This window comes from Giraffa tippelskirchi, chromosome 2 (assembly GCF_054371585.1).
Source record: "Giraffa tippelskirchi isolate mGirTip1 chromosome 2, T2T-mGirTip1v1.2.pri, whole genome shotgun sequence".
NCBI classification, from domain to species: Eukaryota; Metazoa; Chordata; class Mammalia; order Artiodactyla; family Giraffidae; genus Giraffa; species Giraffa tippelskirchi.
In genome coordinates, this window is record NC_137276.1 from 161,165,425 (window position 1) to 161,191,769 (window position 26,345).

The window sequence follows — 26,345 nt, forward strand, 5'->3', positions numbered from 1 at the left end:
ACTACCTTTCACAGGCCATGTCCCTCGTATGGGTCCGTTTCCACATAAAACATAAAATGGTAAGAGTTGTAAGGGGAAAAAAGATATTTAAAGTTATAGAACTGCCTTAGACTACTGGCAGAGATAATGAAGATAGAGATGGGGTCCAGGATTTCTTAAGATCTGGAACCCTTCATTGAAATGCTGGGAGGAGGAAACAACAAAGGAGACTGAGGTCCTGGAGAAAAGGTTAATGTGGGTCCTGAAAGCCAGGAGAGCGCTGAGTATCCAATATTCTGAGCTGAACGTGGAGCAGTCCAGTAACCACCGTTAATATGGAATTGTTGGTGGCTTTTGACAACAGCAATACCAACAAATTAGTGAGATTAAAAGCCAGATGACTGCCAGTTAAGGAGTGAATGAACAAAATTATTTTTGATGCCTTTATAAACTGCACATGCATGTTTCAAGTCTTCAGCTCGCCTAATTCATGAGCTTCTCTTGGATCTCCTTCAGATTCTACAGCATTTAACCTGTCCAATACTCCTCTCGGCCTCCCCGAGATTGCTCTAAGCTTATGAAAGTTCTTCCTAAACAAAGACGTCATACAAAGGAGCAGGGCAAAGGGGCAGAAGTCGGTTTTCATTACTCTATTCTATTGCTCTATCCCTGTATTAACTCATTCTGTATTCCCTAGCGTCCTCTGTGCTCTAGCAATATTAAATTTTCTTAAATTGGTAGCCACCCAGTGAGAATTTATCACCTGTATTTCACGCCTTTCAGTCCCAGCCCTGAACCTCCACCCTTCCGCTCCTCAAGAATTTTACTTGAGAGGCACAAGTTCCCAGTTTCAACCCGGAAACAAAGAGGGCGAGGTGGAGAGAGGGGAGGGGGAAATAAAGTGGTTCCTACAGAGGCTTTGAGTGCATGCGCGAGTCCTCCGCCGGACCGTTTTTGCTGCCCTCCTGGAAGAGCGGGGTGGAGGTTTGGCCGACGGACCGCGTACGGGTGCCGAGCAGGCTCTTACGGAAGTCCATTCGCCATTGGGAGGGCCGCAGAGGCTGCTCTGTGTCCTTGTTGCTGCGGGCTTCTTCCTGGGTCATTCCCGGAGCAGGAGCCGGACTGGGGCTGACACCGGGGCTCCCCGCTGGCCGCCTCGGCGCCTGCGTGACCTCCTTGCCGGCGGGATGTGGCGAGTACGCCGGGCTGCCGTGGCCTGGTAAGTCGGGGCTCCGACCTGGCCCCGTTATTTCTGGGGCGTCCAGAAAACGGGGCTGCCCCATCACTACCTGCAGAGTGTGCAGGTAACTCGAAGGCCAGGCGGAGGGCAGTTGGATGGTTCCGGGATATTTTTGAGGTCCCAGAGTGACAGGAGTCCTTACTGGGTTTACCTGAGATGCTGGCCCCAGTACTGTCCCCCGTCCCTATTCCTCTCGGAAGATTCTGGGCCCATTTCAGTCTTGGCCTGTTTCTGTTGTCCTTTTGTGCCTGCTCCTTCACCCTTCTGTCCTCGCTGTTATCTCTGTCGGCTTCTAGTTTCTGTCCCCTCTCTCTCCGGGCTCTATGGTACTATCCATGTGTCACCTTTTCCGCGTCTTTTTCTTCTACCTCCACGTTAGGTTACCATTGCTTTTGCAGGTACCCGAGCTCTTCTGTTCGGGTAAAGAGGACTCTGCCTCTTTCCTTAGTCCGCTAAAGAATATGATTTGGAGTCAGATTTGGAGCAGTGACGCTTACGGTGTCAGAGATGGTGATTAGAGATACTCTCTTAATAGCAACTTTCTTTTCAGTGTTCATGGAGGGAGAGTTGCTTTTTGGATGTGAGGTGGTGAATGTAGCACCACTTTTCTAATCACCGTGTTATTGTTGACCTAGTCTGACTTAATCCTAAACCGAAAATGATAGAAGTATTTACATTTCTATGGGTTGCTATGTGCATTTTAATGAAATTAAATTTGGCTCTAATATTTGCACGTAGTTTTGTTCCAATGTCCTTAAATACCTTCAGGTTTAACTCATTGTTGCAGGCATTCAGTGAGAAGTACTATGTATCAAGCAAAGTTGGAAAAACCTGGATTTCCTGAATTAACTCAGTCTCTAAACACCTGTCCTGAATATTTTTTTCGGAGTGTTTTAAGTGGTGTAATTTATAGTGTTTGTAAGTGATGGAATCCATTTGCTTTATATAGGTTAAACTTGAGTCTAAATTTAGAACTGAAAAAAGCATACAATAGTTGTAGTTTTAGTCAATTAGAGTACTTGAATAAGTTACTTCTAACCTCATGGAATTTTAATTTCTGAGTAAATCCACAGCTCTTGGTACTAAACTAAGTTACTTAGAACCTTTTTATTTCTACTTCTCAGTATTTACTGGGGAAATATATCTAGTTTTCTTTAAATAAGAGGAAAGACTTTTCAGACAATAGCGTACTTTGTTGAATTGATTAAGATATTTAGGGAATACTTTAAAAATTGAGTTTAGAAACAAACTAGATATCAACTGATAATTATTTATTCAGTTGGATTCTGTCAGCTAAATTGTTTCTAAAGTTACTATTGACTCCATAGTCATGGTTTAAGGTATCTTATGTTGACAGCACAGTTTAGCTGCCTGCCCAAGTAGAGATGAGGAAGGTCAGATGCCCCATGTTCTGGAGTTTGTCTTTTGATGTAGTTACTATGAACGTTATGAAGGAGTACATTTAAATTCTTACTCTTTAACAAACATTCTTTGACGTGTATATCTAAGTACATACTCATAGACATGTAAGAAGACTAATGACCAACATTTATGTAGGTGTGATAAGTATTTACCTAAAATTGTTGAAAAAATAATTACATGCTAGGAAACAGTGCATAGGTTAAAAGAAGATGGATAAATGAGAATAGATGATTTCTGGAGTGAGGGTCAGGGAGCCTAGTTTTGCATCACATTTGATTTTTAGTTTGGGCTAAATACAGAAGTATATATTCAAATTCTTTTCCACCATTCACTGGTCATTCTACCTTAGGTGAGACACAGTTTAAAAAAGCAAGTTGGAAAAATAAGGATCCATACCAGGTTTTTCTGAGAATTAACAGTAGCATTTGTGCAAACATTTGACATAATGCCTGTCAGTTACATACCCCTTTCCCCTCACTGTCCTTCTTCACAACATAATTTCAGTGTTCCTTGATTCCTTTTTCTTAAGATATTTCTAGTCCCATGTAATTAAATGAAATATTTTAATTCTTTAGAATGGGGCCTGGCCTGTAGTAAGTACTATGACTGTGTGTTGAATAAGATAATCAGGTGTATGTTTGTTGGTAGGAGACTTTCATTCTCTGCCAGGAAGAACAAGAGGGAAGAGCTCAGATAGTAACATGTGCATTTAGATCCTTTTCTCTTTGGGGTGTTTCTTTTTTCTCTTTCTGTTTCTGGGGAGCCTGGTATCTGAGGTGTTAATTTTTTCTTAATTTCCATCCCTGAACCATCTCTGGATTGTGAGACATGAGAAGGCAAAGAATAGGATGTTGTAAGCTACTGGAACTTTTGTGATTAAAGTAAAAGTTTATGTGCCCCTTTTTGTATAGGTGCATCCATAATTCACATTTATTTTCTTTCTTTTTAAAAAAATTTTTAGTCATTTTATTTATGTCTGTGCTGGGTCTTTGTTGCCACACAGGACTTTCTCTAGCTGCGGTGAGTGGGATCTACTCTTAAGAGTGAGGGCTCTAGGGCACATGGGCTCAGTAGTTGTAGCGCTGGACTTAGTTGTCCCCCAACATGTGTGATCTTTCCAGACCAGGGATCGAACACATGTCTCCTGTATATGCAGGTGGGTTCTTAGCACTGAGCCACCAGGGGAGCCCACGTTTATTTTCATGTCACTATTTTAACCTAACATTACATGGAAGTGTTTTGGTATATCTACATGGTCTTCATATTTATCACCTTAATACCTGATGCTAAGAGCTGACTCATTGGAAAACACCCTGATACTGGGAAAGATTGAGGGTAGGAGGAGAAGGGGACGATGAGATGGCTGGATGGCATCACCAACTCCATGGACATGGGTTTGAGTGGACTCGGAGTTGGTGATGGACAGGGAGGCCTGGCGTGCTGCGGTTCATGGGGTCGCAAAGAGTCAGACACTACTGAGTGACTGAACTGAGTGGCTGTGCAGTATCCTCTTTTGTTTATATGCCATAGTTGATAAATTTTTGCTCTTAATATTATATATTTAAGTGGTAACATTTTTTGCTATTATAACACATCTTTTTTCCAGTTTTATTGAGGTAGAATTGACATACATCACTGTATAAGTTTAAGGTGGACAGCATAGTGATTTAACCTAAATACATCATGAAGTGATTATGACAATAAATTTTGTGAACAGCTATAGTCTCATATAGATTCAAAATTAAAGAAATAGAAAAAACATTTTTGTGATGGCAATTCTTAGGATTTACTGTCTTAACTTTTATATATAGCATAACAGCTGTGCTAATTATACTTATCATGTTGTACACTACAGTCTTAGTATTTATCTTAGAACTGTAAATTTGTGCCTTTTGACTGCCTTCATCCAATTCCCGCTTCTACCACCATGCCTCTAGTAACCACAAATCTGATCTCTTTTCTAAGTATGAATGTTCGGTTTTGAAGTATAATTGACCACAACACTACATTGGGTCCTGTTACACAGCATAGTGATTTGGTATTTCTATACCATTTCAAAATGATCACCATGGTAAAGTCTAGGTCGGATATGTCACTAAATAAAGATATTTTGTTTTCAAATTTACTGACAGCAAGTAGCTGTCAATAGCTAATAAAAGAAGTCTCTTTTTTCCTTTAGTTTTGATTTTTTGGGCCATGATCATAGCCCACATATAGTAAATCAAAGGACAGGCTCTGCAGTCCCGCTGTCTAGATTTGAATCCCTCCATTAATTCTTATATCAGTGGGGACCTCAGTAACTTACTTATATCTGTCTGCCTTTTCCTTGTTGGTAAAATGGGGATGATCCTAGTACTTTTATCATAGGATTATCAGCAGGATTAACTGAGTTAGCTCCCACTGCAGCAGTGTCTGGCACACAGTAAATGGTTAGTGCCTGTGTGCTATCGTGAGACACAGTGTAATTGGTCGGGTGTGCCCTGTGTGTTTTCCCTTTTGCATATTGCTTTTTTAATATCATTTCTTTACATTGTTGCCCTGTCTGATCTTTCTCTCATACTTACTTTTCCTTCAGTGAGGTCTGCCAATCCTTAGTGAAACACAGCTCTGGAACGAAAGGAAGTTTACCACTACAAAAACTACATCTGGTTTCACGAAGTATTTATCATACACATCATCCTACCTTGAAGCTTCAAAGACCCCAATTAAGGACGTCATTGCAGCAGTTCTCCTCTCTAACTAGCCTTTCTTTACGTAAACTGAAACTTTCTCCAGTTAAATATGGCTACCAGCCCCACAGGAATTTTTGGCCAGCTAGATTAGCAGCAAGACTCTTAAAACTCCGGTATCTCATACTTGGATCTGCTGTTGGGGGTGGCTATACAGCCAAAAAGGTGAGTTTCACTTTGCTACTGTTTTTCCAGTTATTCCAGCGAATATTTTAAGGTTTCATAGCATATGTCATTTTTCTTTAGTGCAGTGGAATATAATTAGATGTTTAAACATTTATTGTGTGTTTCTGTCATGTGCTAAACTGTTTTAATGGTGCTAATAGGAAAATGCTCTCAGAATCTTAGTTATTATAAGAGGTGACAATGGCCTAATGGAAGGAGCACTGACGTGGAAGTGAGAATACCTTGGTTTGATTTGCAACTGTGCCATTTAGTAGCCCAGGAAGGGAAGTAGGTGGCATGCTCCTGCAACCACTTCGTGGCAACTCTGAGACCAGAGGCAGGGTCTCCTGATCCCTGGTTTGTCTTCCCTCTGTTCCTCAAATCATGTTTAAAGTCAAATCATGAAACCTATTGGAAGTAGAAGTGTACTTTGAATTTTTCCATTTTGTATATATAGTAAAGAAACATTTACATGCTTTATATGCTTGTCTGTTAATTTATTTTTAGAAGAGCAAAGGCCACTTTGTTTCTCAAAATTGTGAACATAATACATTACTCTTAGCAGCTTAGCAAGTTTTCACAAAATAAATTTAGCTAGTTTTTCTTTATATTTTATATGGCATTCAGATAATTTGATTGGCATACTTTCTTATCTTTTAGACTTTTGATCAGTGGAAAGACATGATACCTGACCTTAGTGACTATAAATGGATTGTACCTGACATCGTGTGGGAGATTGATGAGTATATCGATTTGGGTTTGTATCAACGTTAGAATACTTTTCTTGATTGTCTCTTTAGGAAAGAAAAATAGTTGTATTGAGATAGCTCCTTAACTTTAAATTTAAGGTTGCAGCAGTTTTATTTTCATAATGAAAGGAATAGACTAGCAGAGGAAAAATTGGTAAGAAACAAAAATAATCCACTGGTTCATCACTTTAATACAGCTGCCACTGTAGTTTCTTTTAATTGTACCTATTTTGTATATGTGGTTAATATTTTACTTTCCTTTTTAAAAATTGTATAGTCATAGTGAACAAACACTTTGCTATCTTGTCTTTTGTTACCTAACACATTTGTCAGCATTTTCTGTGCTGCCAAGCAGCCTTCTTAAACATCATTTTCAGTGTTGTATGTTGCTCAGAACAGCTTCATCTAACTAACTCTCTTTGAGTACCTTGGTTACCTCTACTTTTTATAACCAAGTTCCTTAAAAGCCTGCTAGTGGCCAGAGTAATTTCTCCTGTTAGTCTGCCATTGTTCCCTTTTTCTAGTAGTAGATGAGAAACAGGTATATTTGATAGTTGTGATTGCCAGTAAGTCATGGTGATCTTTAGAAAAAAAAAATTGATGAAATTATTTTCCTCAGGTCACTTTTTATAGACTTTGTGTAGACTTTTTTAGACTTTAGGTGTATGCAGGGATGGATTTAATCTCTGCATGCACTATTCACAGCACTTTCTTGAAGATTGTTGCATTGATAAAGATATTTATAGGAAAAGCACTCCTTCAAATTATTTTTCTAACATTTATGAGGAGAGCTTTTAACTTGATACATTTACCAATAATACACTGTGATGGCTATGAGAGCCTCGGTTCTGAAGCTAGGCTACCTAGGCTTAAACCTGACTGCCCCACTTTGCTGGGTGCACAGGTCCTGATACAGCTCTGTGTTCCATTCCTTATCTGTAAAATGGGACTGATGAGAACTGTTTTGTAGCATTTCCATGAAGATGGAACAAGTTAATGCTTTTATTGCATTTAGAATAAGACCTAATACATACTTTTATTTTGAGAAACTTTGTGTTTTATCTTCTTCAGAGAAAGTTAGAAAAGCCCTTCTTGAATCAGAAGACACTGTAAAGTTGTACCATACTTGGACAGAATTGTTGAGCATTTGTAAACAAAAATAAATACTTGGTCACTTTATAAATAAAGCTAGCAAAAGTAAAGGCTTGTCTTGGGTTCATAGACAGTTTTTTCGAAATGGTAACATAAAAGGAGAAAGAGAAGTAATGAAATTCTGTTCTTGAGTTTAAACTGACATTACTTTTTTAGAATTTGGGCCAGGTGCTACAAAAGATTTTTTAAGTATTTCTGATTCCAATCTAGTGTTAACATTTTTTTTTTTTTTTTTTTTTATAAATTTATTTATTTTAGTTGGGGGCTAATTACTTTACAATATTGTAATAGTTTTTGCCATACATTGACAAGAATCAGCCATGGGTTTACATGTGTTCCCCTTCCCGAACCCCCCACCCACCTCCCTCCCCCTCTCATCCTTCTGGATCATCCCATTGCCCCGGCCCTGAGCCCTTGTCACATGCATCGAACATGGAATGGTGCTCTGTTTCACATATGACAATACACATGTCTCAATGCCATTCTCCCAGAACGTCCCACCCTCACCTTCTCCCTCAGAGTCCATAAAATTGTTCCATGCATCTGTGTCTCTTATTCTGTCTCGCATATAGGGTTATCGTTACCATCTTTCAGATTCCATATATATGCATTAGTATACTGTATTGTTTTTCTTTCTGGCTTACTTCACTCTGTATAATGGGCTCCAGTTTCATCCATCTCAGTAGAACCGGTTCAAATGTATTTTTTTTAATGGCTGAGTAATATTCCATTGTGTATATGTACCACAGCTTCCTTATCCATTCATCTGCTGATGGACATCTAGGTTGCTTCCATGTCCTGGCTATTGTAAACAGTGCTGCGATGAACATTGGGGTACACGCGTCTCTTTCAATTCTGGTTTCCTCGGTGTATATGCCCAGCAGTGGGATTGCTGGGTCATATGGCAGTTCTATTCCCAGTTTTTTAAGGAATCTCCACACTCTTCTCCACAGTGGCTGTACTAGTTTGCATTCCCACCAACAGTGTAAGAGGGTTCCCTTTTCTCCACACCCTCTCCAGCATTTATTGCTTGTAGACTTTTGGATAGTGTTAACATTTATACTGTGCTTCTGTCTCAAGGCATTTAACTTATGAATCAAAAATATCTAAGCCATATGTTTGAGTCTTTTTAAAAAATTTTCATGGCTTATAGAATATCATCAGAATAACACATTGTTTCAGATACATGTAGCAGTTATAGTTGGAATAGGGAGAAAAATGGAAAAACTATTTAAGTTGGTATATGATTGTTTAAATTGTATGAATGGTTCAGTAGTCACATTTTAATTTGGAGACTATCCTTTTCTTTTCTTCAGAGAAAATTAAAAAAGCCCTTCCTAATTCAGAGGACCTTGCAAAATTGGCACCTGACTTTGACAAGATTGCTGAAAGCCTCAGCTTACTAAAGGACTTTTTCACCACAGGTAAGGAAAGATCTGTGTTTGATCTCATTTAAAATATCAGGAAACACAGAGGAAAGATACTTAAGAAGCATTCATTTTTCCATCTTTTAAATGAAAATGTTTAGTATAAATAAAAGCCAGGGTTTTTTTTTTATTAAAAAGATAAAACAAAATTTTGTTGCTCCATAGTTTTAATTTTTTTTAATTTATTTATTTTTATTTTTTGGCCACATTGCACAGCATGTGGGATCTTAGTTCCCTGACCAGGGATTGAACCCACACCCCCTGCAGTGGATACACAGAGTCTTATCACTGGACCACCAAGGAAGTTCCCGTGGTTTTAATTTTTGTTTGGCCCAGCAAAATGAAAATTTTCAAGAATTTAAACATCTTGGCTTTAGTCAGTGAGGGGAAAATAAGTCACTTGTTCTTGGCAAGTAGATGAGACTTCCTATGTGTTTGCTTTTCATAATTGGTTAGAGCTTATTTTAAAACATTTTAATTATAATGGACCATTATGAGTAGAATTTACTAAGGTCAATCCTGGTGTATTTGCCCAATTCTTCCCTACCATGATATAAATCTGAGGTCTCAGACATCTTTGTTTGCTCATTCCTGTTAAATTTTACATTTCTATTTCCCCTTTTGCTGATTTTTCACAGGTCACAAATTGGTTAGTGAAGTCATAGAAGCTTCTGACCTACTTCTCTTGTTAGGTGTGTAAACAGATATTTTTGCTGATCTTAACATGTCTTTTAAATGCTTCTAATAAACTAGTTGCAAATAAAATTGCAGACCAAATTTATAATGCTGCTTGTGCTGAATTTTAAAATGTCAGAATTATATTGGGCAAATTCATTATCCTAAATTTAGGTGGAAATAATAAAATAATTATTTTGTGATAAAACTAAAATTCCTAAGTATGTATCTATATTATAAGATTAAAACTGTTAAAAAGAAAGTTTACTTACCCAAACTATTTTCTTGAACCAGATCTGGTTGTTTCTCATAATTGAAACAAAGTCATTTTAGTTTGTCTCATCTGTCCTGTCACAGTTGACATTTTTACTTTTTTTTACTGTATGTGGTCTGTTATGGCAGTAGTGTATGGCCGAACTGTAAGTACTCTCATGTAAAATAATCCTTATCAAAGATTCTTATTTTTTAATTGTACTTTTCAGTGACATTTTTAAAAATCAGTTAAACAGGTCCTATAGTGGTTTTGAAAATTTTTTTCTTAGGTTACCACTTTGTTCCTTAAAATAAGAATAGCTTTCCAAAATGGTTTTTACTCTAAAAATCCACCTACCTTTCAACTGACTAAATATAATATGGAATTTAGTTTAGACTTTTGGCTTCACTGGAGAATTTATAAGACTGCATATTTATCTTTAAGGTTCACCTGGAGAAACGGCCTTTAGAGCGACAGATCCCGGATCTGAAAGTGACAAGCGTTATAGAAAGGTAAGTATAAAGGAGCACTCTTCATATAGATAGTCTTGAAAGATTTTTTTTTGAAGTTTTTACCTACCCTGGAAGCTTTTAAAATGGTAACATCTGAGAAGCAAACATAAAATTATTCAATGGAGGTATTGTTATTATTCTTGGTAAAAAATGCAAGGCATTTATGCAACAGTTCTGGAAATAAAATTGGATAAGCCGGTTTCCCTCAAATATATTTGAGAAATATTAGTTTCCAGGGTTTCTGCAACAAAAGGTTTTGTTGTTAAGTATGTGTGGGGGAAAACTGGTATAAATAAAACAAGCAGGCTTCTTTTCTCTAGGATTTCTCAGACCTTGATATATGCATGTGCATTGTGAAGCTATAAGAAATTCATCAAAATGTGCAGTTTTCTAGATATATTTCCCAACAAAACTCTTTTTTCCATGAAATATCTTCTAGATACCAAGGTTTCATGATATACACTTAGGGGAAATCTTAAGGAAATAGCAAGTTTGTTACTGGGGGATATAGATTTTTATTACATTGGTAGTCAACAAAATTATGTATGGAATTATTTAGGATATGCTAATTTCCATACATGCTTTAAAATCCATATAAAGTTTTAGGAGATTTGCTGATATAGAATAACATGCATTGTTGTGTTTTTATATTCATGTTAGCCTGATACTGTCTTAATCTTCACTTTTTTCCTCTTTTCAAAATTGTAATATAAGTGATTCCTTGAAAGCTTTTTCAAAATAATACCTAGATAAATAGATATCTGGGAAATACTCTGTGAACATTTAAAAATTAGGTACAAACATTTAACAGTTAAATAATGAAGGTAATTGTGGTTTTAATGCATTGAGGTAAATAATTTCATGGCTTTTGGGGGAAGCAGGAAAAAATAATTCCTTTGTGTAGATTTCCATCTGGTTTCTCTCCTTCAGCTTTGAACTTTTTATGTGATATTCCACGTGTCAATTATATTTCAAAAGATTTTTTTTTTCTTTTGTCTTTTAACTTGATCTTTTGGAGAAAACATTTTTCAAGATGTGTGTATATGTGTGCATGTGTATTTGTCTCTTAACTTGATCATTTTTGATAACGTTTTCCATTTCCTTTTCCTTTACCCTTGGCGTTACTTTGACCAGGGACACCCTTGACTATGCATGCTACTGGGAAGAAAGATCTGAATAGAAATTAGCCTATGATGATCAACTCTTTTTTGAGCCAAAGCCTTGATCCTTGGTGTGGGTAGATGTAATGTGCAGAGAGAAACGAATGTATCTGAGGAGAAACGAATGTATCTGAGGAGAAACGAATGTATCTGTTACAGAGGTGGTAGTATGATTTTCAAGTGACAAGATTTCTTGTTGCCTAGATCAGCTAGGCAAGGCCTGCATCTCTGTTCTTTTCTGACATGGCCTATGGTTGTTTTGGATCATGAGAATCCTGCCTGTTTTGGACCTGACAGATAATTCCCTTATAATCCTGCTAAAGTGATAAATGAGTAGTAGTAATTGATAAATGGTCAGGAGCTCTGCAGTATAGAAGAAACGAGAACTAATCTCTGAAAATTTATTTATATTTACAGATTTTATTTTATACAGTAGGCTTTATTTTAAAATTCACTTTGCTTGAAGATAAATACTGCTGTAGACTATTTCTTTTTAACTTTTCCATAATTTATGGTGATTATCTTTCCATTAAAAACTCATCAGTTATTTCCAACTATTTGTTATAAGTACTACATCGAGTTCTAATTAAGCCATTTTCATAGGTTAAATCAGATAGCATTAAATATAGTATAAATATTTACTATACAGAGAAAGTATTGTCAGCCTCAACTAGTGGTTTTGAATTTTATTAATATGCATCATTTTTTCAAGGCTTAACTGTGTACCTGTGATGTTTGAAAATAATGAACTACTCAGACAAGATGCAGATACATGGATTGTAAGAGACTTGTCTGTAAATGGATGGTTGAATGTAAGCATGGAAAGGGAGACCTTAGCAGAAGCCTCTTTGAAATTACTCTAAAACATCAAATTTGAAAATTTGGGCAATAATCAGAGGTAGTAGGATGGTAGCCAGAGTTCAGGTGGTGCCTTTTTGATTGGTTTAGTCTGGTGTCTGAGAGCCCCAAGATTTAAAATAATGGTCATGGCTTAGCTTAATGATCGACTGGTTTATACCAAAGTTTCTAGCTAGACTTATCTTAGAAATGTAAATGTGAATCAGATTTTTTTAATGTAATAAAAAACATTGCTATGAATAGAACTGAAAAGAAAAACGTGTTCTTTTTAATAAGAGAACACATCTGGAAAAATACTGGTGAGTAGAAGGACAGTTAGGAACCTTTGTAAGTCAACTTAAGTGAAAGTGACAGAGAGTTGCAGGAACATGGAGGTCGATTGACTTGAGTCGACAGAATGAAAACAAAATAGACAGATTACCTGTGGTTCCCAGTCTGGAGTTGTTAGACTTTAGGTGTTCTGAAAAATTGTAATTGAGGTCTTCAGAAAGTCAAAAAGCATATATTTCCACATAACGCTGCACAAGCTAACTAAACATCAATCAGATTTCTTTGATTTTGCCTGGATTTATATCTGTTCAGTTTGTGGACAGTAGTTATGTCGATCAAAAGTTCTTGTATATGTTTCTGATAAATAAAAAATGGAAAAATACTGAAACTACATTTTAGTAAATGGCTTTTAATCAGAAAATTTTAAACTTGTGTCCACTATAGAAAAATACTGGTAAGAGCCCTTAGTGTGAACTTAATATTTTTGAGACCTGGAGACCTGAAGGCAAATTCAGAATTGGAGTGGCAAGCCTTCTCTAGTCAATTAATGGACTCACCTGGTTTGTAAATCCCCAGATTTCTGTATTCAGTCATATTATATATAGTAACGGGACCACATAGTGTATCTCCTCTTTTTAGATGCAGTAACATTGTTGTGTTCTAGTGAAAATTAATTTGTTAAATGAGACATTATCTGTGCTTTTGTTCTATCATGTTTCTTCTTGGGCATAAACATCTCACAGAAGTAGGGAGTATGATTATTCTGAAGGTTATAAGTACATTTATAATTTATAGAAATTATTTGAAGTTCAAATCATAAAGTGTTGTTACCATTTTAAAAATAATCATTAAATAGTAATGTTCTTCCTTTCCACATGTTACTATAGTTCTTATTTGTGTGCCTTTGCTTATTTTGTACCTCCCCACTTCTCTCTTCCCTTTCTCTGCCTAATTTTCCCTCATCCTCAAAGTCCAGCTCAGTCGTTACCTTCGTGAAGCCTTCTGTAACCATTTTAGTCCCAATAATTATACTCTTAACATTTAAGACATTAGACAGATGAAACACTATTTACTTTGGGTTCCATTCTTAGTATTTAATGGGCTATTTCTGTCACAAAATCTCTGTTCTCAAAGCACCTAGGATATTGCTGAACTCTTAAAAAAAAATCCGTCAATTGATTTAACTCAGTAAAAGGCTAATTTAAAGTAAGTAAATTTGTAAAGTAAGTAAGATTTGACCCAAATATTTTATGTAATGTGTCTTTTTGCTCTGATTACCTGTGAATTTCTCTTGCCCTTCAATATTTGACAACTATTGAGAAGAATAAGAATGTGAAGGAGCACATGTACTTGGATTTCTGAATTGTAACAAAGCAGTATTGCTTAAGTAGGATTTACATTTCTGGAAGTCCTCATGCAACATATGATGTAAACTGTGGCAAAATGAAATTCTCACAGCCAGCACCATCAAGTAGCCACAGAGTCAGGAAGCTTAAGTTTCCTGAGCAGCTAACAACTAGCAACTGTATGTGATTAGATGCTTATTTTATTCCTTAATAATAAGCATACTGCATTTTTATGTTTTTTTACATTAAATATATACTGTGTACATAACACTGTCTTTAGGTGTAATAATTTGGAACAAAGGGAATTTGGTAGAAATTGTCATTTTGATAAAAACTATTGGTAATAGATTGTTCATTTTTTAAAATTATCATTTGTAGAAATTGCCCAACTAGTAAAATAGGATATGGTATTTCTGAATTGGGGCAACTTAAATAATTCAAGTAGAAAGACTTATTTCCTTCTGATATCCAATATTAAACATATTTTGATTGGCTCTGAATATCTTAAGAATTATATATTACTAGGAGGGAGAAAAATAGATCTTTATAGCTGATAGCAGAATTATTCAAATTTTGAAAAGTAGATTCAGTTCAGTTCAGTTGCTCAGTCGTGTCCAACTCTTTGCAACCCCATGAATCGCAGCACGCCAGACCTCCCTGTCCATCACCAACTCCCAGAGTTTACCCAAACCCATGTCCATCGAGTCGGTGATGCCATCCAGCCATCTCATCCTCTGTCGTCCCCTTCTCCTGCCCCCAATCCCTCCCAGCATTAAGGTCTTTTCCAGTGAGTCAACTCTTCGCATGAGGTGGCCAAAGTATTGGAGTTTCAGCTTCAACATCAGTCCTCCCAATGAACACCCAGGACTGATCTCCTTTAGGATGGACTGGTTGGATCTCCTTGCAGTCCAAGGGACTCTCAAGAGTCTTCTCCAACACCACAGTTCAAAAGCATCAATTCTTCGGCGCTCAGCTTTCTTCACAGTCCAACTCTCACATCCATACATGACCACTGGAAAAACCATAGCCTTGACTAGATGGACCTTTGTTGACAAAGGAATGTCTCTGCTTTTTAATATACTGTCTAGGTTGGTCATAACCTTCCTTCCAAGGAGTAAGTGTCTTTTAATTTCATGGCTGCAATCACCATCAGCAATGATTTTGGAGCCCAAAAAAATAAAGTCTGACACTGTCTCCACTGTTTCCGCATCTATTTCCCATGAAGTGATGGGACCAGATGCCGTGATCTTAGTTTTCTGAACGTTGAGCTTTAAGCCAACTTTTTCACTCTCCTCTTTCACTTTCATCAAGAGGCTTTTCAGTTCCTCTTTACTTTCTGCCATAAGAGTGGTGTCATCTGCATATCTGAGATGATTGATATTTCTCCTGGCAATCTTGATTCCAGCTTGTGTTTCTTCCAGCCCAGCTTTTCTCATGATGTACTCTGCATATAAGTTAAATAAGCAGGGTGACAATATACAGCCTCGACACACTCCTTTTCCTATTTGGAACCAGTCTGTTGTTCCATGTCCAGTTCTAACTGTTGCTTCCTGACCTGCATACAGGTGTCTCAAGAGACAGGTCAGATGGTCTGGTGTTGCCATCTCTTTCAGAATTTTCCACAGTAGATTAGTGCCTAGAAATATTTGTTAAGTGGAACGGGAAAGAAGTTTTTACTTTAGCAAAGTTGTTTTCTGGGCCCCAAACTAATAAAACAGAGGTTGACAAGCTTTTTCTTAGAGGTCCAGATTGGAAATATTTTAGATTTGCAAGCCCTATGGGCTCAGCCAGCCCGCTATAGTTTTCCACCTCCTTCTCTCAAGAGTGATTTACATGTGTCCTCTGATGTGTTGTAGTTTTACCATTTTCCTTATTTACGTGTAGATTGAACCTGAAGGATCAAAGACACTGAAAATAGTGAGACTGTAGAGCTCACAGGATGCTATCAGGTGCAGACGTTGGAGTCACACTGCCTGTATTCAGACCCTGCCCTTCCGGTTTTCTGAGGTGTATGACCTTGGATAAGTTCCTTAGTTTCTCCAAGTTTTTGGTTTCCTCTTCAATAATAGGGGGCATGCTACCTGATAATGGTTAGGGTGAGCAATTCATAAAGCCCTTCAGCACAAGATCTGGCACATAATAAAACTCAATAAATATTAATATGATGATATTATTATCATCTAATACTTTGAATTGTTGCATGAGTTAACAGCATATTAATGTTATTGGATGAATTTCTTCTTCTATTTCCTGTTGAGTCTCTTCTGGGAACTGTGATAAGTGGGAAAAATGGATTGTAGTGTTGATGTGTAGCTTATTTACAGAGTAAGCAATTTTTAGGAAACCCAATTTGGATTTTATGCTATAAACTGTGTGTATTTTTGCAACAAACATGTGCCAAGCCCTAACCTAGGTGCTGACCAGAACACACCTAAAGTGTCAAGACCTAATTGTATGCTGCTACTGCTGCTGCTAAGTCGCTTCAGTCGTGTCCGACTCTGTGCGACCCCATAGACGGCAGCCCACCAGGCTCCCCCGTCCCTGGGATTCTCCAGGCAAGAATACTGGAGTGGGTTGCCATTTCCTTCTCCAGTGCATGAAAGGGAAAAGTGAAAGTGAAGTTGCTCAGTCGTGTCCGACTCTTAGCGACCCCATGGACTGTAGCCTACCAGGCTCCTCCATCCATGGGATTTTCCAGGCACGAGTACTGGAGTGGGGTGCTATTGCCTTCTCCGTAATTCTATGTGCTAGGTATAAAAACAAACAAGGTGTAGACCCTGCTCTGCTATTAATATTTAGAATACTGTTAAAAATACAGTATTTTTTTTTGTTTGGCCATGCCTTGTGGCTTACAGGATCTTAGCTCTCTGACCACCAAGGATCAAACCTAGGGCCTTAGCAGTGACAGCTCCAAGTCCTAACTACTGGACAGCCAAGGAATTACCAAAATGTAGTATTTTAAATGTATTCACATAAAAATGAGTCATAATTTCAAGGTTTTTAAAAATAATAACTGTTAACTTTTAGAGGTCTTTCAGCACTTTCAGTTTATGTTTTGGTTTTTGGAGTTATCACTGATTTTCTTGGTCTGACACTATACTTTTTTAAAAATTGAGAACATCGTACTTGTAATATGGGACCATGAGAGCAGCAGTGTCAAATTGACAGTAACCAAGAGATGTTTTGAGAGTGTATCGTGTGTAGTGGTTTGCAATATCTATTATTATAGACCACAATTACTGCATTTTTAATATATATATCATTTAAAAATTATGTGCTGTCTCTTGAGAGAAAAATATCTGAACTTGGGAAAATATTTACTAAGTGTTTTGTTCGTATAAGGATGTATCTTACACAGGAGGCACACACATTTTTCTTCCTCCTTATTCAACACGGCCTTGGCTTTAAAAGCTAGCCTAGCAGTGCTTACAGTGAGATGTGATGCCGAAAATAAAAGTAACCTTTTTTAGTTGTATAGTATAGTGTAAATAGTTTTTTTCTGTGTCTAATTCTTGTTTTCTTCCTACTTTTTTCAGGAGGTAACAGTTAATTTCAACTACCTTCACATAACAGTGCTTCAGTAACAGACTTGGAAGGAAAGTGAGGTGTCACTAGAAAGAGGGTGTTTTTCTTGTACTTTAATAGATGTTAGAGTATTTACCATACAGTTTGTATATACATGTAAGCAATGGATTAGGGAGGGGTATTTAAGTTATCAATAAATAAGGAACCTGTGCCTGAGAGACCAGCACAGTTTAGAAATGTGGAATATTTTCTTACTGCTTTGGCATTTTATAAACTATAATAATGGGGATTATGTTAATTAAAGCACAGGCACATTAATGTGTAAGCCAACATGGGATGCCTTCTTTAAAAGACAACTATTTTGAGAAATCTAAACACTTGGATGAGTAGAAGCTATTATGATAAATGACTGAATAAAAATGAGCTGGGTAATTTCTTTCTGCCTGATGAAAGGCAGTGATACATGAAATGAAAGAAAAGGACATTAACAGTTATGGGAATGATGAGACTAGTGAGTTGACATTGCATTTCTTTTAGATTTACCAGTGACCATAAAAATGTTTATTTAAAGAATATATTTTAAAGATAACTGCAGTTTATTATATTTTGTGCTATTGAATTTGGAAACAAATGTCGAAATTTTAGTTATGTTACTTGCCACTTTGATGTTCTCTTACTTGTCATGCAGAAATATCAACTAGTTTCATCCTTTGATTTGTAGTAAGTCAACCAGTTTCATTATATTGGTATAGCTTAATGTATTAAACCTAAGTATCGGGGTAAAAATTCCCCTAATTGTTTGTTAATATTTTCCTTAAAGTGCTGTACTTTAATACAGCTTTTCTTTTTGTATTTATTTCTTTTCTGGTAAACTTTTTTATTTATATAAATCTTTGGATTATATAAACTAACTTATTAAGCTTCTGGTGAGTCTGCTAATTAAAATGTAAATGTAACACTAATCAGTATTTCATCTTAAGAAGCTTTATGATTATATTAAAGAAAATAAAATATTTTTGGCAGTTATTTATAAAGCTGTGAGGCTATTTGAAACTCCTAACTTAGATTATTTTTAATGAGTGCTAATTTTCCTAACTTTTTATTTTTATGAGTTGGTAAAAATTGAGCCCATTGTTCTCCCAGGTAAACTATTCTTATGAAGATTAAAGAGTGACTTCATTGCAACTTTACCTTTTTAGGGTTTCTAATTGAGAAAATATAAGGTTCATAGCATTATCAATTCCCAGTTGTTATTTCTGCTTTTCTTGATGTTGATTATCTAATAGACCAGCAATTAAAAACACTGTATAGAAAATAACGTATTTTAGTTTCATTACACAAGTGAATGCACTGAATTAGATGAACATTTCATTATTATTAAATGGAATGAATTTTAAGCATAGAAATGGTGATTACTTTGTACATAGGTCCAAACTGAGTTTTGTTTCTTTTTTGTTTTTGTAACAACTGTATTATCTCCATATTTTAATTATGTTCTTTAATGGAACTTGTGCTTTAGTAATTAATGTACCCTCGGTTATATTCTCAGAGGCCGTTTTTACTTAATGTCAGAACGGCTCATAAAAAGTGAAAATTCAGTCACACTTCTTATTTGTTGTTGTATAAAGCTAAAACAGTACCTCAAATATTCTTTAATTAAAAAAACTCTTAAATTTTAATCAAACAAGATTATGTGTGTAGGCATGTAAAATTATGAATTAATGTAAAACCTTGATTAACTTGATGCTCAAAACTAAGTTTTCAGGGATATTTATTGATTTATTTACTTTTTGGCCATGCCACATGGCACGCAGAATCTTAGTTCCCATACCAGGGATTGAACCCACGCCCCCTGCAATAGAAGCAGGCCGAGTCTTAACCACTAGACCACCAAGGAAGTCCCTTAAGGGATCTTGAATTGAAGACAAATGTCAAGGAAAAAGATTTACTTAAAAATAATGATTTAATAAGTAATTAAACTATTATGTATTCTCCATTTAGTCTTAAGAAACTTAACGGTTGAGAATTAGATTTAGGCCTGTAAGATCAACAGTTGAAAAATCAGTTTTGATTTTTTTTTTCCTGCTATGTATCAAGTCAGGAGCATACACTGGTTCATATTGGCAGTTCAAAAATAAGGGTGAAAGTATTTGTTTTCTCAGTGTTCCTGTTACTCACTTAGTTAACTGTAGTGCCACCTTCCTTGAGCATTCCAGTTAGTCTAGGTTTTACTGTATGTTGATACTATATCTGGCTCATTTTATTCAGCAAACAGTCACTTACTGCATTTTCCTTTTCACTTTTTAGACAATGGTGTTTTATATTTGAGACATAATTTTACTGAGGGGAAAAGTGGAAATGTGGTACAGAGCCCAGTTATATAGTGGCTCTAAAGGTACATAACTGAGTTTCCATTTTTGTTACAAGCTATCCATTCCTCCCTAACTTACATCTGTTCCTTTCTTGTGCCCTTTGGTTTAACATTGTTCTCCTCCCCAATTTTCCTCTTCTCCTGGCTGTAAACTCATGGCAGGGTCTGCTTGGTGAGCTCATTCTCTTACAACAGCAAATTCAAGAGCATGAAGAGGAAGCACGCAGAGCTGCTGGCCAGTATAGCACGAGCTATGCCCAACAGAAGCGCAAGGTGATGGATGGTTTAAGGGGGCTACTGATTTGTTTACACTAATCAGCCATTTCTACCAATATCATGTCACCTTAATCCATTCATGGACTACAATTATGAGAAATTAGTTTTGACAAGATGAAAATATGAAGGATAATACAGATATGCAACTTTCTAGAGTATGCAAACAAACCCAAAATATTAAACATAGTAATTTATTTTCTGAAAATTAGATTATCTGTAAGGGTTCATGGACTTGTATTTAGATAATTGTGAATTGCGGTTTACTTGGCCCAGTTATTGAGTCACCCTAAATCTGTGGCCAACTTGTCTATTCTCTGAGTTTTCACTTCTAAAATGAAGAGGGTTACTGTGAATGACCATATTAAATTAAAGAATGAAATTGTTTTGTTTTAGTTAAAATGATTCAGGAAAGAATTCTTGTTTCCTACAAAAGAAAACTATTTTGACCTAACTTTTATACAGTTATTTTTAAATACTTTGATAAACTTGTAATAAGACTTTTGACATTTATTAACAAAGCACAGATTTTCACCTTATCCACTGAAAAATTGAACATTGGAAATTTGATATAATTCTGGTCACTAAAGGATGGATTCTAACAAAACTCAATGTAACACTGTACAAATATTTGCTTATAGGTGTCACCAAGAAATCCTTAAAAATAATGCTGTTGGCTTTAGATGATCCTATAGTGTAGATCCCCAGGTTAATGTCCTAAAGAGACTCGAGTCAAATGAAGTATTTAAAATGATTTTAAAAATTTTATTGTAAGATCTTGACATCAGCTAGTTACGTATATTAGAAAAATTTCACAGTTAGGTACAAATCTTAGGAAAAATGATCCCGTCATAAAATTAGCTTCCTGTACATTCTGATATTGAAATCAACCAATATTACAGATAATTAGTGAAATGATCCTGCTGGCTAACCCTATCGCATTTGGTGGTGGTTAGTACTTGAGAGTACTAATCATAGTTTATTTTTTCAGTGTTGCTTCCTGGCTTTTCTCAATTCCATGGCTGTGAAATCAACTGCTACATATCATTTAGTTTTCAGTAAACGAATAATATAAGTGGAAATAGAAAACAAATTATTTTCCTACTTGTGTTAAATCACAGGAGGTCTTAACGTAAATGGTGCTTTAGCATTCTCTGTTCCTCATGCTGTTCAGAGTACCACTTAAATATACTAACAAGTTGGATGCTCAGGCTAAGCTTCTGTCCTTAACTTCATTACAAAAGAAAGGGAAAGGAACTGTTATATTTTGGTGTGTTAGTTAGAAATATGACTATAGCTCTTATTTTCAAGACCAGTAGATCTTGTTTTTTTTTCTTAATGGTAAAATAATTTACAGTGAGCCCCATAGATCTGCTATTTTAAGATGCTAAGATACAGTTTAAGATTATTAATATCCTATTGAATCTGACAGTTTTAAATGAAAGCAGTAGTGAATACTGTTTATTTTCTATACTGCCAAGGGTTAGTGTTCATTTGGGGCCTTTTTTCAGACGTAGAGTTATCTTTCCTCTTCCTAATATTTATTGGATTATCTATGTATAACCCTTTTATTCCTCACTCTCCGTATTTGTGAAAGAGCTACTGACAGGGCTGTACCTCTGTCTGTTTTGTTTATTAAGATGTACTTGCTGCTCCTAAGTCGCTTCAGTCGTGTCCGACTCTGTGCGACCCCATAGACAGCAGCCCATCAGGCTCCCCCGTCCCTGGGATTCTCCAGGCAAAGAACACTGGAGTGGGTTGCCATTTCCTTCTCCAATGCATGAAAGTGAAAGTGAAGTCGCTCAGTCGTGTCCGACTCTTAGTGACCCTATGGACTGCAGCCTACCAGGCTCCTCCGTCCATGGGATTTTCCAGGCAAGAGTACTGGAGTGGGTTGCCGTTGCCTTTTCCGAAGGTGTACTTAAAAGGGCACAAAACAGGGCTTGTTCCTGCCCACTTACCTTGTGTGAAAGTAAATGAGATGAAAAACAGTTTGTGCACCTCTATAGTAGTAGAGTTCTTTTACTCAGTAGTCTTTTACTGTCCTTAAAGATGACTTCCTTACTGTATCTTCCCTCCGTTCCCCTTGTAGTTAGTACACTGGTGACTTCAGCCTTACATTGTCATAATGACCAAAGTGCTAATTTGATGAGACTTTTATCTTTCTAGGCATTTGAGGTTTACTTGAGGTACAAAACCACAGCTACTTTTTGTCATTTTTTGATGATTCTTTCCCACTACGTTTTGAAAATATTAGTAGGCCTTTTTTTTTTTTAATGCTATCTCTTTTTTCTTTGGTAATACTGTGCAGCATGTTAGATCTTAGCTCCCTGACCAGGGATCACACCTGCACCCTCTCCAAGGATCTTAACTGCTGGACCTCCAGGGAAGTCCCTATTTATATCTTATTGGTAGCAGCTAGTCGATTTTCCCTGTATTATTCAAGCAGAGGAGCTCATGCAGAGATAGTAGATTAAAATGGTAGATTGCCATTGGTAGATTTGCCTCCTGTGAATATGTATGTACGCATACGTAGAAATTTTTGCAAGTCTTACACATTTCCGTATTTCAGAATGGCTACAATTGCTTAGTAGGAAGAAATACTTAAAATTTAAAAATCAGGCTTGTTTTTGTTAGGAGCTAGTAAAGGTTTTTCTTTTTCAGCTTTAGCTTGTTTCTGCAGAGGGTTCCACTCTTTCTCCATCAGTTTTACAGCCCTGGAATTGTAGGAAAGCTCTGGTTTCAAGACTATTGATACCCATTTCTGTCAGGGTGAGTTTTGAACTAATTTCATAATGAAAACTAAATATATTAAACAACAAGACAAGGACATACTGTAAGTAGCTGAATTTTACTAGTAAAGTGTATCAAAATAAAATATATCCCAGGTTGCTAGTTAAGACCTCAAATAAGTGATAGACTAACAAATAGCATGTATTATTCTCTTAAAATATGTCAAAGTATCTTATCACTAATCTTTAAGATTTATTTTGTGAACCTAAAGGTTTTAATCTTGTTTTCTATAAAAGCCTAGATCTAATTCTTGACTCTATCATCAGCCTGTCTTTTATATAATATAGTATTAATCTTTTAATTTAACGTTAAGCAGATAGGAAGTGTATTGGTGAAACTATGCATGAGTTATTCCTAACAATCATGCCATAATGGCACATGATAAATTTAAATACTCCTAAAAATACAAATTTATAAAAATCCTAAGTCACTGTTACTAAATACTAATATTAGCATAAAAATTGTGCTTGTAATATTCTAATAACCTTATATCATTTTAACTCTTTATATATCTTTTTATTTTCCAAATTGTCAAGGTTAGTCCTTTATAGTCCTTGGCTTGTATAAACATTCTGTTTTGTGTAATTATATTGCTTTCTTAATTATTGCCCCAGTTGTAGAGATATGTTGGATTTTCTACTGTAACTTAGATTATATTGCATGATATCATTAAATATTCACATCCTATACTAATACTGTTTATACATTTCATACTACTTTAACTTCAGTTGAATGAATATTTAATAGAACAGAGTAAATCAGAGTAACTTTCCAGATGAATTGGAAATACGCATAACAAAATTTTTATGATCACATTATTACAGTGTGATGTCATGCCATATGATCAAAATATGGAATTTATTTCTTCATTGACCTTCAGGATTTTGTTCTTTGGGTTGTGGGCTCCTCAACATGCTTGTTTTCTCACATTTTAGGAGATGATTAATAATTCTTGTCCGTTTTACACAAACACATAGTCAAATGAAAAATGCTTCTATCCACAAGTTGCTGCTTGCTGAACAGGAGTGAGAAGCAGTAATACAAAGTTTGTTTTATGTTGCATTTTTCTAATTCACAAAATAAAATTTGAAATTTTTAGACAAAGGCTTTTTAGGAAAAAGCAATTATGGGTTATGTACCTATTATTTCTAGCAAGTATTTTCATTTTTATTTAAAAGAAGTATGGGGGAAATTTTGAGAAAGCATTTGGAAATAGGAATTAAAATCTCAAAAGTAACATTTTATTGCATGGATAAGAGTTATTAATGTCCACTTCAATAAGCAAATCATTTAGAATATTTTCACATGTATTTGCTACCATGAGGTCTTGGCTGCTTAAGTAGCCAGTGAAATCAGAATGAATAAAGATCTACATGAGTTTTAACTTGATTTTTGTCTCCTATGGAATAAAATCATGTTTAAAAATTTTGGGTACAGAAATTAGATAATTATTTTGAGATTGAGAATGGCAACTTTAGCATCTCACTAAGGAGTCAAAGCAGTTATATGGATTTGTCATAAATGACATCATTTTAATTGCAATTGATTATTGTGTTTTATATTTAGAATTGTGATTACTTTAAAGCCTGTTGTAGAATAAAGTTCTTTATTTTGAATATCTTATCTTAGAACTATTAGCATTAGTAATAATTAGGAGTAGTTTCCCCAATACCTGTGGATTTTATCGTACTTTTGTTTTATTTTCAAATCAATTTTATTTGCTTTACTCAACTTCATTGCCTCTGATGCATTCGCTTTATTATGGGTCAGAAGATCTTGCAGTGGAACTAAATTTAAAAACAAGCATCTGGCTCCACTTAAAGCTCTGAAAACGCAATTGTTCTTTGCATATATTAAACACTTTCCTACTTATGGAATAGAAATGGATAAGTGTTTTCTCAAAAGATACACTATGACCAATGAATTTTTTCAGTAGCTGTACATTATAACGCGTCTGACTTCCGAAAACATTACTGTAAGGATTTCAGTGCCTTATTTCTCAAGCATCCAAGTACCCTGTGCTTGAGTACAAAAGAACCTGTCAAGAACATAGCAAATGTATGTGTTGATCTCTTATTTTTCTAACAAGCCAGTCATAAGAAATGACTAGAACGGCAATAGGAAGATGATTTCTTTTTAAGGTTTTCATTTATATAAACTTTTCATGAGCTGTTTTTGTTGATGAATAAGATTACTTTCTTAAATAAGCATTTGATTTAAAAATTTCCTTTGATTAAATATCCATATAAAGTCTATAGTTTTTACTCTTAAAAATGGTTTCTTTAAAAAGTTAACTTACTGTATATTCTATATAAACCTAATTCTACTCAAATAAAAAAAATTATTTTAAATATTTAGGTATCAGACAAAGAGAAAATTGACCAACTTCAAGAAGAGCTTCTGCATACTCAGGTAATACTAATGTAATTCATAGTCAGGTAAAAAGAACCAAAGAGTTTGTCTTGTACTCTAAATTTGGTGATGTGGAAATTTATCTGAGCAAAGTTTCTAGTGATTTAATGATAGAACCTTATTATTATCAATACATGCCACCACAAATGCAAAAGCTAATTGAGAAATAAGGAATAATGAAGGAACTTGATAAGTTTAATTAACTCATTTATGTGTAAAACCTATTGTTGAGTGAATCTTATGCTTTTAATTTTAGAGGAAGACTATGGCAGAAAAGACGGGAAAGTGACTTGTCCTTGTATAAACCTGTGCTTTCATTTTTACATTGATTGGCTAATTAGAGTAACAGTTAAAAGAAATTGGAGTGGAGTCTATCACAGTTCTCTAAAGTCCAAAGCCAATCAGATAATAATCTTTCCAAAGGTATTAATATTTCTGACACTACTTTAAAGAGTTATTCTCTTATAGTTGATGATACAATTATTATTTTAAAGACTTGTTCTGTGCAATGTAATCGAGTAGGGACATTCTCATGAAAAATTGCCACATTATCCACTCTATTATTAATTATTCTCTATAGATACAATGATATGTGGTAATTAAGTTTAAATTAAAAAGACTCATTGGGTCTCTTTTTAGGGAAAAGTACAACAAAGCAATTTAAATGAAATTAGGAACCAGTGTATGTTGAGTCTCAGGTTTTCTTAATATCTATGCATTGATTCTTAGAGTCAGCTGTACGTTAGAATCAAGTGTGCTCTGAGCAGCCCTAACATTGTTATGGCTTCACAGCCAGGTGATTACAGTCTGCAGCCAGAGATTAAGAATCACTGGCCTCAGAATGTGATCTCTGGAGCATTAGCATCAGTAATATTCTTTGGGAACTTGTTGGAAATGCAGATTATTGGTCCCATTCCAAGTGCACTGAATCAGAAACTCTGGATATGGAACTGAGCAGTCTTTGTTCTTAAAAACCCTCGAGTGATGTTGATGAGTTCTTAAGTTTGAAAATTACTGGCCTAGAACTTTGCAGG

At 35.6% G+C, this 26,345-nt stretch overlaps 1 protein-coding gene across 8 annotated transcripts in view; it reads left to right on the forward strand.

Moving 5' to 3' along the window:
- The first annotated feature begins 1,018 nt into the window (after window positions 1-1,018).
- Window positions 1,019-26,345, forward strand: part of OPA1 (OPA1 mitochondrial dynamin like GTPase) — an 84,913-nt gene continuing 59,586 nt past the window's right edge. For 2 of the 8 annotated variants that reach the window (XR_014067833.1, XM_081537650.1), the window contains exons 1-8: window positions 1,019-1,198; window positions 5,217-5,535; window positions 6,196-6,292; window positions 8,753-8,860; window positions 9,502-9,555; window positions 10,236-10,303; window positions 19,996-20,106; window positions 25,258-25,311. Coding sequence is in view for 4 of the 8 variants with exons in the window: in XM_081537650.1 (XP_081393776.1) it covers window positions 1,167-1,198; window positions 5,217-5,535; window positions 6,196-6,292; window positions 8,753-8,860; window positions 9,502-9,555; window positions 10,236-10,303; window positions 19,996-20,106; window positions 25,258-25,311 (843 nt within the window). In the remaining 4 variants the exon portion in view is untranslated. The remainder of the gene's footprint in view (window positions 1,199-5,216; window positions 5,536-6,195; window positions 6,293-8,752; window positions 8,861-9,501; window positions 9,556-10,235; window positions 10,304-19,995; window positions 20,107-25,257; window positions 25,312-26,345) is intronic. The other 6 variants (XR_014067842.1, XM_081537669.1, XR_014067836.1 and 3 more) reach the window with 3 other exon arrangements.